The sequence below is a fragment of the Aptenodytes patagonicus genome, chromosome 1 (genome assembly GCF_965638725.1).
Source record: "Aptenodytes patagonicus chromosome 1, bAptPat1.pri.cur, whole genome shotgun sequence".
NCBI lineage: Eukaryota > Metazoa > Chordata > Aves > Sphenisciformes > Spheniscidae > Aptenodytes > Aptenodytes patagonicus.
This window is the reverse complement of record NC_134949.1, coordinates 200,653,174-200,668,662: the sequence shown is the minus strand read 5'-3', so window position 1 is coordinate 200,668,662 and position 15,489 is coordinate 200,653,174. Positions and strand designations below refer to the sequence as shown.

Sequence of the window (15,489 nt, the reverse complement as noted above, 5' to 3'; positions counted from 1 at the left end):
GTTTGACCATCCTCTTGGTAAAGAAATGCTTCCTAAATGTCCAGTCTAAACCTCGCGTCCTGTCCCTGGATACCAGGGAGAAGAGATCAGCACCTCCCTCTCCACTTCCCCTCCTCAGGAAGCTGTGGAGAGCAATGAGGTCGCCCCTCAGCCTCCTTTTCTCCAAATTAGACAAGCCCAAAGTCCTTAGCGGCTCCTCACAGGACATGCCTTCCAGCCCTTCCACCAGCTTTGTTGCCCTCCTCTGGATGCATTCGAGTACCTTAACATCCTTCTTAAATTGTGGGGCCCAGAACTGCACACAGTACTCAAGGTGAGGCTGCACCAATGCTGAATACAGCAGGATTATCACCTCTTTTGACCGGCTGGTTATACTGTGTTTGATGCACCCCAGGATGCGGTTTGCCCTCTTGGCTGCCAGGGCACACTGCTGACTCGTACTGAGCCTGCTGTTGACCAGCACCCCCAGATCCCTTTCTGCAGGGCTACTCTCCAGCCACTCCTCTCCCAATTTACATTTGTGCCCAGCATTACTCCATCCCAGGTGTAGAATCCAGCATTTGTTCTTGTTAAATTTCACGCCATTAATGATTGCTCAATGCTCCAATCTATCTAGATCCCTCTGCAAGGCCTCTTGTCCCTCAAGAGAATCAACAGCACCTCCCAGTTTGGTATCATCAGCAAATTTGCTAATGGTGCGTTCAACTCCTGCATCCCGATCATTGATAACAATTTTTAACAGAACTGGCCCTAGAATTAAGCTCTGAGGAACACCACTGGTGACTGGTCACCAGCCAGATGTAGCCCCATTCACTACAACTCTTTGAGCCCTGCCCTTCAGCCAGTTCTTCACCCAGGCTCCTACCGGTTGAGACTGCTCTGTCAGCATCCTATACGTTCTTGTAGGGCTTTGTCTTATGTCTTTCTCTAAGAAAATCTTAATTACAGTGTCCAAATGATTATGTCAAATAGGCAAGGACATGGACCATCTTTTGACAAACTAGTATGTGCCTATTTCCTGTAAATTTATTGTTTTTACATAAGATACTTTTAAGATGGGTAAATCTGTCATTAGCACAGAACCATCCAAAATGGTTTGCATTTTTAATATTTCCACTACACTGTTTCTTTTCTTGTTATAAATGTAATGATATATCAATTATTATTGTGGCATAATGAAAACATTCCTTTTTTTCACAAGCTGTAAAATAATCTCCTGATCTTTTGCAGTGATTGAACATGTAATGGTATTCTGCTCAGACCCTGTCAAACTGAACTGCAGGAAATTAAGATTTACTCACCTACACTTCTCCTGCACATTTAAGTAAAAACAGTACTATTTCTCTCAGGACCAAAACCAACAAGGTATCACACAGTCAACATGGCAAAAATGTTGCTAGTCCCATGACAGAAACATTTGTTATGCATAGTAGGACAGTTATTCCACATAGAAATGAACATACACAGTTCAGTGTCTATTACCTGTACTCCCAAATGAATATTCATTAGAAAAAGACCAGAAAGAGTCCATAATATTCACACACCAAACAGGGCCTCCCTTACTGAAGTTTAATTTAACTCTGTTCCTCCTAGCTAAAAAGAAAGCTATTTAATATATGTTTAAGAAAGAGCTACTCTGGGCTTGTTCCTCACAACTGATACTTCTTCCCATTACCTCTTTTCAGGTTTATCTATTTCAGCTGTTCTTAGGATGTGTAGGAAGCACGCTGCCTCCCAGCCCTGCTACCCATGTCTACGCCTCTGTCTCTCATTGTGTCTCTCCCACTTCCCTCCTTCCCTGAGCAAGGATGCTTTTTTCCTCAGCTTAGTCTTCTTGCGAAAAATATGGTTCCAGCTGGTCCATGCCTCCCTTCTTTGAAACCAGCTAGGAGCACCTGGGTAATTCTGATCACCACCTCCCCATAAAGACCTTACAGTGCTGGATGCACGTCCCAGTATGACGTTTGCTTCCCTGTTGGCAGAAGTCTTACGGCAGAAAGAGTGAGGTGGCTTTCAGACAGTTCTGGTTTTTTTGCCTCTTGCAAAATCCGTATTTCACAAGCAATACTGCAAATGCTGGATTGGGTCTACTCAACTGGCCCATGCCAAGTATTGTACTTTCAGGCACCAATACTGGCAAATTATCTAATGCACATTTTTGTTTATTTATTTGTTTTCCTTGGGAAAAAGCTGCAGGGGGGAACTAGTCATAGACTATTTAGTGGGAGCAGCTGCAAAGGCAGCCAAAGCAAGGCCTTCAGGCAGATATTTTTAAAGCTTTTTGCTGTGTCTTCTCCAGCCTGTACCACTGGCTTGTTAGGTCAACTCTGACTTATTTCTTCCTCAGCTATCTTTGCACCTCACATTCACATCTGTAATTGCATTCTTTCTCTGCCCTGCTCCCCTTTCCTCAATATCCTCATTGTCTTTAACCTGTCCTTTCCTCGCTGCTGCCTCTTAACATCCTCAGAAAAAAAATACAAAAAAAAGACTGTGAAATCAACCGTTTGCAGACACAGATCCTACACTGTGTAACTTGGACTATTTCTTCATTGTGCTTATTCAGTTCCTAGTACAAAGAATACCTCTTTTTGTCAGTCTTTAGGTATTGGCAGCAAAATCACACACGGAAAATAAAGTAAAATGAACTGTGGTAATGCCAGAGTATGATTTATAAAACACTGAAGAATTATTTTGTATTGGGAAGACACTTCATCTCAGATGCAACTGAGAAAGCAAGTGAATTTTTACTATCAACTGTTTCATACATACAATGTTTTTGCACAGAAACGTGGAATTTTAAGTACATTGCCAATTGTATTGAAACAGATTGGTTTCTGTTGTTAAGAAAGATTTCTTGCTTGCTTTACCTGAGCTGGTAGAAGCAGGTGACTTGCTGCGTCGGGATGGGCCCGGGCTCTTGGTGGTGCTCCTACGTGAAGTCGAAGCTATTTTGGTATAGGAAGTGGATTTCACCACCCGACATTCTAAAAGACAAAGAAACTGCATAAGTTAGCAATTAAGAAAGTCAGCAAGATTGTGTAACAGAAAGAGCACTGAAAAGCACAAACATTTAGCCCACGCTTGTTTTCATTCATCTTGAGGAGTTTTATGGGAAAATATAAAATCTGTATAAATGGCTCCATTAAAATCCAAGTACAGTATGTACCACATCCCAGACAAAGCACTGCTGCAGTAATCCAGACTTTTAGATACCATGGTTACCGCAGGTACTTAGGACAGCTTAATTTAACAGTGCTGAAACTACACATAAATTTTATTTGCTTTTGAAGATTTCAGCACAAATGGTTTTTTTTGTAAACGATCCAAATGCAATGTAAGCATTTTTGTCAACCTAGGCAGTCTCCTCTAGAAGAACCGGAAGGCTGCTTTTATATATCAAAATGTTAAGACTGTGCAAGATGACGCAGGTGTCTGTCACTCATGAAAGGTTTGAAGAAAGTAAAGCAGGTTTGTTGCTCCTGCTTAATCCTCTGGTGAGCAACAGCCCACATTGTATAGCACACGCAATTCATCACAGGTTGAGGGAAATGGCACTACTTGCTCATGAGAGACATCGGTAAAATCAATGAAGAGGCGAAATTACCCTCCCACTTGAGAACACTGGAAGATGTTCAGGTTAGAATTTATATACACCCACAGAGCTCTGTAGGCATTCTTGCATTACGCCTGCAAAATGGTTCTTGGCCTGAAGATGAAAGAACTTAGTGTGCATAACACTGATATCTTGCACTCATAATGGATACTAAATTAATCACCAGACATATTATACAGTCAGGGAAAAAAAAAGGATTTCCACTTCTTAGCCAATATACAATTAGAAGTCTGCAGCAATGTTTATACTGTCTTCACCTGACGATGTCAGTATACTTCACTTGTTTAAAAATATATCAGTAAACATTTAGTTCTGTATCAGACCTGTTCCTCATTTTCTTCCCATGGTTAAGGTTCCTTAACATAGGTTAAGAGAAATAAAAAAGAATTTTTTCTCCCTAGTCAGAAAATAACCATGTACAAGCCTGCACATTATTTAGTCTTCACAGATGATCAGTGGAGCCTGTAACATAGTTTAGACAGATTAGAGAACAAAGAAATAAAACTGAGCATAACTAATTAACTTAAACATATCCACCAGAGAATGATGTCATGAAGTGTATTTCTCTTGGCTGCCCTGTTTGTCTTTCATCAAGCTGTTGAAGGAAGCAAGAACTGATGCGTTGCTGAGGGAACATCCAGCACAGCTGAGAGCAGAGGGGACCAGAGAAATACCCTGGTTTTCCCAAAGAAGCTTTTCTTCCCCAACTCTCCCACCTTCCTAATGCCCAATAGCAGCTAATTTCTTTCTGTTGACATTTTATGTGATTCATTGATGACTATTCTCATTTTATACTGAACGATGAGTGGAAATGGAGAAAAACATTTACTCTGTTGTAAGAGGAAATTATCAACTGAAAACAGGAGGAATCAGATGAAAGCTTTCAATTAGATTCCACATGTATAGAAACCGTCTATACATGTCGAATGTGAACAGGTTCTTTACCTTTCTTGTAAACAAAGATTTAAAATGTCCAAACACCTAACAGCCAACTTGTTTGATAATGTAAAACTAAAACGTAATCCCAGTGTGGGCCCCATTCACAGCAATCAGTCAAGAAGGGAACTGAATATTCTAATGCTCAATAAACAAAAAGACTAAAGTAGAATGACCCAGTCAAGCTAGAACGATTAGACTATTGTCATTTGCTTAGCAAAAAAACTTAAAAGTCCATGAAGAAAACAGCCAGCTACTTTCTCTAATATACTTTACTACGTAAAAAGCTTTCCTCTGTTTCCAGCATGTAAAGAAAACAATTATCTGCATCCCTCTCTTGCAATTCATGCTATGCACTAAACTTTAACTCCCATCTTATTACAAGTATTAATACTCATTCAAGTTCTATGAATACCTTATAAGCACCCAGAGTTAGAATTAGGTTAGAAATATGATTTTGCATTTGAATGTGTATTTCCCTTCACAGTATAAGAAAGGACCAAGCAGAAAGTGGTACGAAAGCAAAGAAGAGGCAACTAAATGCACATCCAGGTTATCTTTCTAACCTACTGATACAATGCTGTCTAGGACAATACTCAAGATAGTCCTTATATCATTTTCATGCAACATGTTCAGAAATTAGAAGAAAATAATTATGAAAAGCTTATTCTTCTTCATCTGGGGTTTGTCTCATATGGGCAAGGAAGGCGTGGGTGACCTTAACTGCAAAGGCTAAGTGCATCTTGTCACCATCTTCCTTCTCTCCCAGCAAGAAGTGCTCCTGCTCACATACTACGGAGGGGTACTACCATTTCTGGGAAAGAGGGAGGCTGGCATCTGGCTGCACCCATCAGGGCATTTGACCACCCCTCACTACTGACAGTCTCCTTAGAAAGGTTGATGTTAGGAGTGGGATGCAAACTGTCCTGATGGGCTACATGTAGACCATGACCTGTTATTGGAGTATCCCTGTACTAGTAGCATATTATCCTATGAGGAAGCCACCTTTTACAGCTAGCTGAACATTAAATCTCTTACCACTGGAGCAGAAACACAGATGATCATATGTTCAAATGATAATTTGAAATGAACAATTATCACAGGATCACAGGATAATCTAGGTTGAATATGAGAAGATCTCTAGTCCAATTTCCTGCTCAAAGCTAGAAGTAGCCTCATATTCACAGTCCTGGTCCACTTGGGGGACACCTCAACCAACCTGAGGAACAACACAGCAGGGCATAAACAGACCAGAAGGATCCTGGACAGCACCAGTGACAACTTCCTGAGGCAAGTGATAGAGAAACCAGTGAGGAGAGATGCTCTGCTCACACTCACAAAAAAGGAAGGGCTCACTGGGGATGTGAAGGCCGAAGGCAGTCTTAGCTACAGTGACCATGAGATAGTGGAGTTCAGGATTGTGAGAGGATGGAGCAGGGCAAAAAGCAAGATCACAATCCTGGACTTCAGGAGAGCAGGGATCTGCATGGAAGAGTCTCATTGGATAAGGCCCTGGAGGGAAGAGGGTCCCAAGAAAGCTAATTAACATTCAAGGATCACCTCCTCGAAGCTCCAGAACAGTCCATCTCAACAAGCAGGAAGTTGGGCAAAAATGCCCAGAGGTCTGCACGGATGAACAAGTTGTAACCTGGAAGGAATATAGAGCAAGTTCGAGCATGCAGAGACACAGTTAGGAAAGCCAAAGCCCAGCTGGAATTGAATCTGGTGAGAGATGTCAAGGGTAACAAGAAGTGCTTCTTTACATACATACGGAACAAAAGGAAGACTAGGGAAAACGTGCACCCACTGCTGAATGAGGCAGGGGCCCTGGTGACACATAACATGGAAAAGGCTGAATGGAAAGTACTGAATGCCTTCTTTGCCTCGGTCTTTACTAGCAAGACTGGCCTTCAGGAATCCCAGGTCCCAGAAGCAGAGGGAAAGTCTGGAGAAAGGAAGATCTACCCTTGGTAGAAGAGGATCAGATTAGAGAATACTTAAGAAAAGTAGACATACATAGGTCCATAGGACCTGATGGGATGCACCCTCCAAGTGCTGAGGGAGTTGGCTGATGTCATCGCAAAGTTGCTCTCAATAATCTTGGTGATTGGGATAGGTGCCTGAAGACCCAGCAAATCTCACTCCTATCTTCAAAAAGGGCAGAAAGGAGTACCCAGGGAACTACAGACGGGTCAGCCTCACATCGATCCCTGGAAGGTGACAGGACAATGAATCCTGAAAATGATTTCAAGGCACATTAAGGACAAGAAAATAATCAGAAGTACTCAGCATGGATTCACCAAAGGGAAGTCTTGCTTGACCAACTTGATAACCTTCTGCAATGAAATGACTAGCTTGGTAGACAAGGGGAGAGCAGTGCATATTGTCTACCTGGACTTCAGTGAGGCTTTCAACGCCATCTCCCATAAGATCCTCATAGACAAGTTGTTGATGTATGGACTTGATGAGCAGACAGCAAGGTGGATTGAAAAATGATTGAATGGCTGGGCCCAGAGGATGGTGATCAGTGGCATGAAGTCTAGTTGGAGGCTAGTAACTTGCAGTGCACCCCAGGGGTCAATACTGGGTCCAGTCCTGCTCAACATCTTCATTAATGATCTGGAAGATGGGGCAGAGCGTACCCTCAGCAAGTTTGCTGATGACACAAAACCAGGAGGAGTGGCTGATACGTCAGAAGGTTGTGCTGCCATCCAGAGGGACAACATGCTGGAGAAATGGGCTGACAGGAACATCATGAAGTGCAACAAGAAGTTAGAAGTCCTGCACATGGGGAGAAACAACACCAGGCACTAATATATGCTGGGGGTCACCCAGCTGGAAAGTAGCTTTGCAGAAAAGGACCTGGGGGTCCTGGTGGACAACAAGATGACAATGGGCCAGCAACGCACTCTTGCTGCAAAGAAGGCAAATGGTATCCTGGACTGCTTTAGGAGGAGTGTTGCCAGCAGGTCGAGAGAGGTGATCCTTCCCTCTGCTCAGCACTGGTGAGGCCACACCTGGAGTGCTGTGTCCAGTTCTGGGCTCCCCAGTACAAGAGAGACATGGACATACTGGAGAGAGTCCAACAAAGGGTCACAAGGATGATTAAGGGACTACAGCATCTCTCATATGAGGAAAAGCTGAGGGAGCTAGGAATGTTAAGCCTAAAGAAAAGAAGACTCAGGGGGAATCTTATCAATGTATATGAATACCTTAAAGGAGGGTGCAAAGAAGATGGAGCCAGGCTCTTTTCAGCAGTGTCCAGTGGCAGGACAAGAGGCAATGGGCATAAACTGAAACACAGGAGTTTCTGTCTGAACTTTTTTACTGTGAGGGTGACTGAGCACTAGAACAGGTTGCCCAGAGAGGCTGTGAAATCTCCATCCTTGGAGACATTCAAAAGCTGTCTGAACATGGTCCTGGGCAACCTGCTCTAGGTGGCCCTGCTTGAGCAGGAGAGTTGGACCAGATAACTTCCCGAGGTCCCTTCCAACCTCAGCCATTCTGAGATTCTGTGATTCTCAGGGCTTTGTCCAGCTGCTTCTGGAAAATCCCCAAGGATGGAGACTGCACAGTCTCCCTGGGCAAATCCATTGCAGTGCCTGACTGCCATCACAGTGAAAATGTTTTTCTTTATATCCAGCTTGAACCTCTTCTTTCAATTTATACCTATCATCTTTCATCCTCCTACCATGCGTCACTGTGAGGAGCCTGACTCCATCTTCTTGATGGAGAAGAGATGCTGCCCCATTAGCACTGGGGGTTGCTGATAGGTCCCCCTGAAGCCATCTCTTTTCCAGGCTGAACAAGCCCAGCTCTATAAGCCTCTCCTCACAGGGCAAGTGCTCCAGCCCCCCACCATCATGATGGTACTCCTCTAACTCCTCATCACAATGTAGTAATGTCTTCCTTGAACTGGGGGACTTGAAACTGGACACAGTATTCCAGATGTGGCCTCGCATGTGCTGAGTAGAGGGGTCTAATTACTTCCCTGTCTCTACTGGCTCCGCTCCTTTTTATACAGCCCTGGATGCTGTTAGCATTTGCTGTCAGGGCAACTCTCTCTTCTCTTTAGTCTGTGTCACAGAAATTTTCTCTCTTTCCCTATTTTACTGTTTGTACAAACAAATATGTTATGAAGTTAGTTATGAACTTCATTAGTTATGAAGAAGTTATGAACTTCTTTGGCACAATTTTCTTTTTCCTCTCAAAAATAATTCACAGGTTGTGAAGTTTTAAAAGGTCATCGTTCAAATGAGCATATATTCTCTCTGCTCTAATACCACTGTGAACCCTAAGGTAAATTTTGTCAAGTGCCATGTTTCTTATGGGTTTACAAGTTTATTCATAAATGACATGGGCTACAACACAGCCTGCAGAGAAGCATATGGGCAAGCCTTCAGTACTGCACAGATCAGGGTCAGGCGATTCATGCCTTCAAAGACTGGCAATACTAGCTAGAGAGCCTAAAAGGGTTTCCAGTCATGGGCAGAATGTAACCATACTGCTTGTTGCAAATAGGTCTCAGCTCCCATGAACAGTTTACGTATGCAATCCTGTTGTCACATTTAGTTTGGAAAATTAAATTTTACTGCAGGCAAAGATCCCACTCAGTAACCACACAACCACTGCTTGTCTCCTCTAAGACATTACCATAATCTGCCTGTTGCTGTAGGAAAACTATGTGTAGATAAAGAGGAAGGGAAAACAAAACAAAAATGCTTGTTTTTTAAAACTGTATTTTCTACACAGATTCTACACTGGTAAAGAAATAAATACATATCTCCTCCTCATCAACAGTATTCTGAAAACTATACAACAGGTCCTTGGTAAGCCATGAAACAGAAGAACACTTTTTTCCCTGATTTTCTTTTGATGCCAAAACTGTATCAGGAATAGATCTGAACTGACAGAAGAGAGTTATACTGCCTTTCTCACTCATGTGGGCACGCTCAGCCAAGAAGAAACACCAGGTGTTTCTGTAGTATGTTCAGTGAGGAAAGAAATGTATCACGAAGCTGCAGCCCTTCCTCTCACCATCGACTGACTAAGATTAAAGGAACAAAATTATGATACCCATGGTAATGTGAAGCAAAAGAAGGTCAACTTTAAGGTCTGATCACAGGCTTTATTGCTTTCCAACTCAGAATACTGGATAAATAAGAATGTTTTTCCAGCCAAAACATCTTGCAATAAGATGTTCTATCGTATAACTACATACAGAACTACGAAGTAGGAGAGAGAAGTACAGACTATCAGCAGCGAGACTAACAATGTAACACTGCAGTCCCTTTATGGCATAGAATATTACCACAGAGGTCTGAGGCATTTAATGAACATTAACAACAATAAGGCTGAGAAAAAAAAGAGGAAATATCCCAAGGCTACAATTTGACATCATTGAGACACCGTAGGGACAAGATAAGGAACACAAATTTCCTGAGATTGCACGGTGGTGTCAATGAGCAGTAGGAACTGGTACAACTAGGAGGAACCCCAACATATTTCTTGTGAGCTCTTGACTCTTCCTGTTGTCAAATGTATAAAATGTAAGCATGAGGTAATTAAGGAACGCTAACACGCAGAATCATAACGCCTCCAGTCTCCAGCTCTGTGATGTTCCATTTCCAAAATGTTTCATTAGCGTCTATCTTCATTGGATTTTACAAAGGCAAGAAAGCAGCGGAGAGTAACTAATCTGCAATAAATGTGTCATAAAATGAACAAATTTAACGTGTTTCTAGTGAAGACTGTGAGAAGTTGTCTAAATTACCAGGAGATCAAAAAGGCTCACTTGTCAGCTACTCAGAAAGTTGACTGTATGGCCTTCATGAGTTCTTTCTGGGCTAAAGTATCACTCTCCGCTGTGTTTTGCTTTTTTTTTTTTGAGGTCTGTGTGTAGGGGATAGATATATTTTTTTTTTGGTATCCCTGCCAATCTGTTTCTCTAAGACAAGAACATTTAACTTGGTTTCAGCAACAGCTGTATCCTACAGATAAGCAAGGAGGGAGGATCAAGGATGTCCATGTTTGTTGGTAAGCCACTTTACTGTAAGCCTTAGGCTGGTACCTTTTACCACTGCTTAAAGACATCAGCCTCACTATCTATGTCCTCAGGCCAATCAGTAGATCATCACCCCAAATGCAGTACCGATTTTAGTTTTTAATGTTAAGAGTAATTTGTTCCATGTCGCTAATTCTTAATGCAGCTAATAAGATTTTACTTTTCAGTTGCATTCATGCCTTCAATTAAAACCAGTAATCTTCTGTTTGCAGGACTAAGTTTCACTCTCTTCAGCAAAAGGGAAATGGTACCATCCTGTCTAGTGGCATTGATATACACTGCAATTCACCCAACCCTACTGATGAATCAGTGGCAGCTGTGACTTGTAATTACAACATGTTCAAAAGGGTAACTATCATACAGTTTCCAGAAATGAAAGGAATATAGGGAACAGAGGTTTAAGTAATTTCAAATCTCCTATCATCATGGCTGTGCCTACTTCAATTTTGTTCTGCATGTCTTCCCGTTCAATGTGTTCCTGATGCAGATGGACAGCGATGTATGCATAGAAAACAAAATCCTAAAGTTTTATCCCATGCGCTATCTGTCACTGGAAATGCATGTTTTCTTGAGACCTCTTATCTTCTGATTTGATTTCTTACCAGTAACCAGTCCTCCACTCATGATAAAGATTAGGAATACTGTCTATTTCAACTGTGTGCCGAATATTTGTGGTTGCAAATACCTAAATCTCCCTTTTTTTTTTTTTTTTGTGCAAAGAAACATGCTTTGACTGGGGTATAAAATATAGAAAAAGCTAGATTTTCTTTCATGTGAAAAATCATTCTCCAATTCTGAAACTGCGATAAGTATTCACTGACAAGGCAAAAGCTACATACAATAAAATATGAACAATTAAAGCCATCTACGCCTTACTGCAAATCAATAAAATAGAGAATCTTGCAAGCTCTTAGGAACCCAGATAGCTTCACCCAACCTAAGAATGCTTTCAGATGTATGTACTGCTCCAAAAATGCTTTGTAAGTTAGAAATAAGGAATGTACTCGTGAATTCATATATTATCACTAATATCTCATTCTGCTCTAATGTATAACTTTCAAAGTCCTTATTTGTTTCTAAATTCAGTGGGGTCATCCAGAAAGTTTTTCTAAAAAGGTAAATAGATTTTATGTATAATCAAAATGTTGCTTCAAGTATTTCCTACTTTATCTTCAAACATGCTCCTGTCTACATAACTTAAAGACACTGTTGGCAGGATTGAACTCATCTAGTACTAGATAGCTAAAAATATGATGTATACATATGAACCATTCACCCCATGGTCCTTCTGCAGTCAATGGAACATGTTCATTTCTGTGACCTATCTTAGGAACCTGTCAGTTAGGAAAGATGAATCTTACTCATGAATAACCAGATAGAAATTATAGATTTTGAGTACTGGTGAATATACCCTAATTAGAAGCAATATCTTTGGATGGGGATGGGCTCTTTTACTCAATACAAACAGTAACACAAGATTTTTGCTGTATTTCATGATCTTACTGTGTATGAGTAGATTTTATCTTCCTGCCTTCTCCAAGTGCTAACCTTTTGTCTGAATAATCTCACACAAACCTCCAAGTTAACAGTTTGGCTATACAAACACTACAATGTTAAATTTTACTTTTCAACAGAGAAGGAATCTGCTATCATGAAAAATTCCACCCCACAGCAGTGATAATAAAGAGTTAAAAAACATTTTTCATCACTGCAACAGCTTCCCTGACAAGGCACAATATCTAAATATTTTCCAACTCTGCATTTGTAGGCAGCCAAAATTAGAAGACTTCTTCAAAACCTTCTTGCCTAAATGAATCTGAAATATTTCCTACTGAATCCATGTGAATGAATTTGCATGTGTAAAATATTAATTTCTGAAACTGAAATTGCATTATCAGAAATTATTTTTAAGAAACCTGAAGACCGAGTTGAAATAGGAATTTTGTCATTAGCTAAAACACACTGCTAGCACACATGTAATCTTTAACATGTATGTCTTGTGTGCCTTGCCACATACTCTGCTTCACTTCCAGAGATTTTAATTATCACTGTTTGCTCAATATACTTCACCCAAGCTGTTCCAATGCTGATATAAATGTTCATTAGTTTGCCCCTATATTCAGAACCCTCCCCCTACTTCTGCAGGTTTACCACACTAGCTGCACTGACCAAAATATCAGAAAGTTACTTTTAACTGGAAATGCTTAAGATGACACAACTGATTACAACTGCAATCAACTGTATTATTTTTATTTACAGCCTCAGCATTATTATTCATGAAACAAAGAAATGTGTCCTGCCTTTGCTTATGGCTTTCTTTTTCTTTCTGTGACAAAAGCTTGTTTACTGGGCATATACACTAACAGCAGATATCCCTCAAATACCTCTGGTGAAGTCAGGGGAAAAACTCATCACTGAAGTGCCTTACTTTATCTGCACAATTTGGATGGCATTTTTATTGGCATAGTTTTACTCATGTAATTGGAGATTAAATGAGAGGATGGTGCAAATTCATTAGTTCTTAACTTTTCTGTTCAGCAAGATCAATGGCTTTCTTTCCTGTTCAGCACAAAGAGGTAATATTTGTCATATCATCTATTAAAAATCATCTTGTTCTTTACTTTGAGAATAAACAGACTTCCTATCCAATCCATATGGTAAATATTATCATCATCCTAAGCATCAAGTACACAGGCATTCCAACATTTTTTTTTTCCCCAGCCTAATAGAAGTAACAATGTTGCAGTCCAACAAATTCTGGGGTTTGGGTACTACTACTTGCTGTCTGAAGAGTATCACTTGTTTTCAACTGTCTTCCATTTCAAATGACGCTTTTGGAAGTTTGCAAGCTCAAGTCCTTTCCACGGTTAGAAAACTAAAGAGTCCCCATTTGGAGAACATTGGCTTCACATGGAAAGCATCAGCTAAAGGTACTACTGAGAAACATCCATTCAAAACAATGACTTTTAACACACTTTAACCAGGTCTCCTTAAGTTACAGATTTTTCCGTGTAACTGATTTGTGGTGAGGGAGAAAATATGTATTTAAACTGAATGTCCTATTTATTTCTGTTTTGATGTTTTTTTCTCGAGTAAATCTGAATATTTATAATGCACTTATCAGTCTAATAAATTTATTGTGCAGTATTAAGTTTTAAAAGCCTTTTTTTTACTTCAAAGAAACGAAATACACTATACTGGGATAAAGATTATAGTCACACGGTTAAGCACAAACAAAATTCCTATGGCACTTACACAGATAATTAGTTAAATTAGCAAGGAGTCTTGCACAAAAAAAAAGATATACAAATATAAACTATCCATTAAAAACAGATGAATATGAGAAGCCAACTGTTTAATTTTTTTGTTTGTTTCAAATTTCATTAAAAAGACTAACCGCAATCAGGCAGGTAACATAAATTTAGCAACAGCGGGATTAGAAGATACGGTGCACTAAGAAGAGAATAGGTTAGACAAGAGTCCTTAGATAGTATTTTCAAATTAGCTAGATGTGAAAACTATTTAGGGACACACCCGAGACAATCTCTGAGCTACCAGACACTATTTTTTGAGAATTGTGAAGGACAAGTAAAGTTCCAAGAGACTAGAAAAAGTCAAAGCAAGTGCCGATCTTTAAAACTGGGTCAAATCAGAAAACTGGGAGTTGCAGAACAGTCAACCTAACTTCAGATTATGGAAAAAAATATCCAAAGGGAGTGTATAAAGAAGACAGTCAGGCTCCTTTCCTTTCGGTTGTGGCAAGACAAGAGGCAATGGACACAAACTGAAATACAGGAGGTTCCCTCTGAACATCAGGAAACACTTTTTCATGCTAAGGATGACTGAGCACTGGCACAGGTTGCCCAGAGAGGTGGTGGAGTCTCCAACCTTGGGGATATTCAAAAGCCATCTAGTCATGATCCTGGGCACCTGGTGCAGGGAGGCTGGACCAGATGACCTCCAGAGGTCCCTTCCAACTCAACCATTCTGTGATTCTGTGACAATACAAAACAATAAAGGAAACAAACAATTTGAAGCTTAGAAAATATTAAAATTATATATAATAGTCTAAATAGTTTTGTCAAGAACAAACTGTGTCAAAGTAGCCTTCCTATAACAGAATAACGGGGGCAGGGGGGGACAGTAGAGATGATAAACTTTTCTAATTGTGATTTTGAAACCCAAGCTGCAACTTAGGAAAACACCATTTACAGAAACTGCTTTTAAGATGGGTATTGGAAAACCAAACCGGAGTAGTTACCAATGGTTTACTGTCCAACTAGGAGAGAATGAGCAGAGGAGCTCACCAGGGTTTTGTTTCTGAGCCTGGTACTAGTCAATATTTTTATTAGTACGCTGAGTACGCATTTTAAATCTGGAGATGACACTACCATAGGTAAAGCTGTAAGCATTGTAGAAGAACATAAAAGGTATTTGGAAGACTCCTGAAAACTGGAGAAGTCATCAGAAAAAACAGATAGAACTCCACAAGTCCAAAGTACTACAACCAGGAAAGAATAAGCAACAGAAAAAAGGTAGAAGCCAACTCACTAAAAGAATCATTTGCATAAATGCTAAACAGCAGTTCTGCAAAGAGGGACGTAAGTTTTGCAGTGGGTCTGCATCTGAAACAAACCACTGCAACAAAAGGAATCATCATCCTGCTGGTATGAACAGGAGCACTCTGTGGAGGACACCCGAATTATTCTGTTCTCCTCAGGGCTACTGCAGTGTTAGCTAACACAACAGATCCACTTTTGTGTCTCCCATTTAGAAACAAGGCTTTTACCTTCAGAGGGTTGAGAGAATACCAAGAAAGATCACAACCCTGGGAAATGTGACCAGTGACGGATAACTAATATAAATGGGATCT

At 40.5% G+C, this 15,489-nt stretch overlaps 1 protein-coding gene across 3 annotated transcripts in view; it reads right to left on the bottom strand.

The window, feature by feature from the left end:
* DCLK1 (doublecortin like kinase 1) overlaps window positions 1-15,489 on the bottom strand; it is a 254,311-nt gene that overhangs the window by 78,648 nt on the left and 160,174 nt on the right. For all 3 annotated transcript variants that reach the window (XM_076364258.1, XM_076364254.1, XM_076364255.1), the window contains exon 5: window positions 2,871-2,987. In XM_076364258.1, coding sequence (XP_076220373.1) covers window positions 2,871-2,987 — 117 coding nt within the window. The remainder of the gene's footprint in view (window positions 1-2,870; window positions 2,988-15,489) is intronic.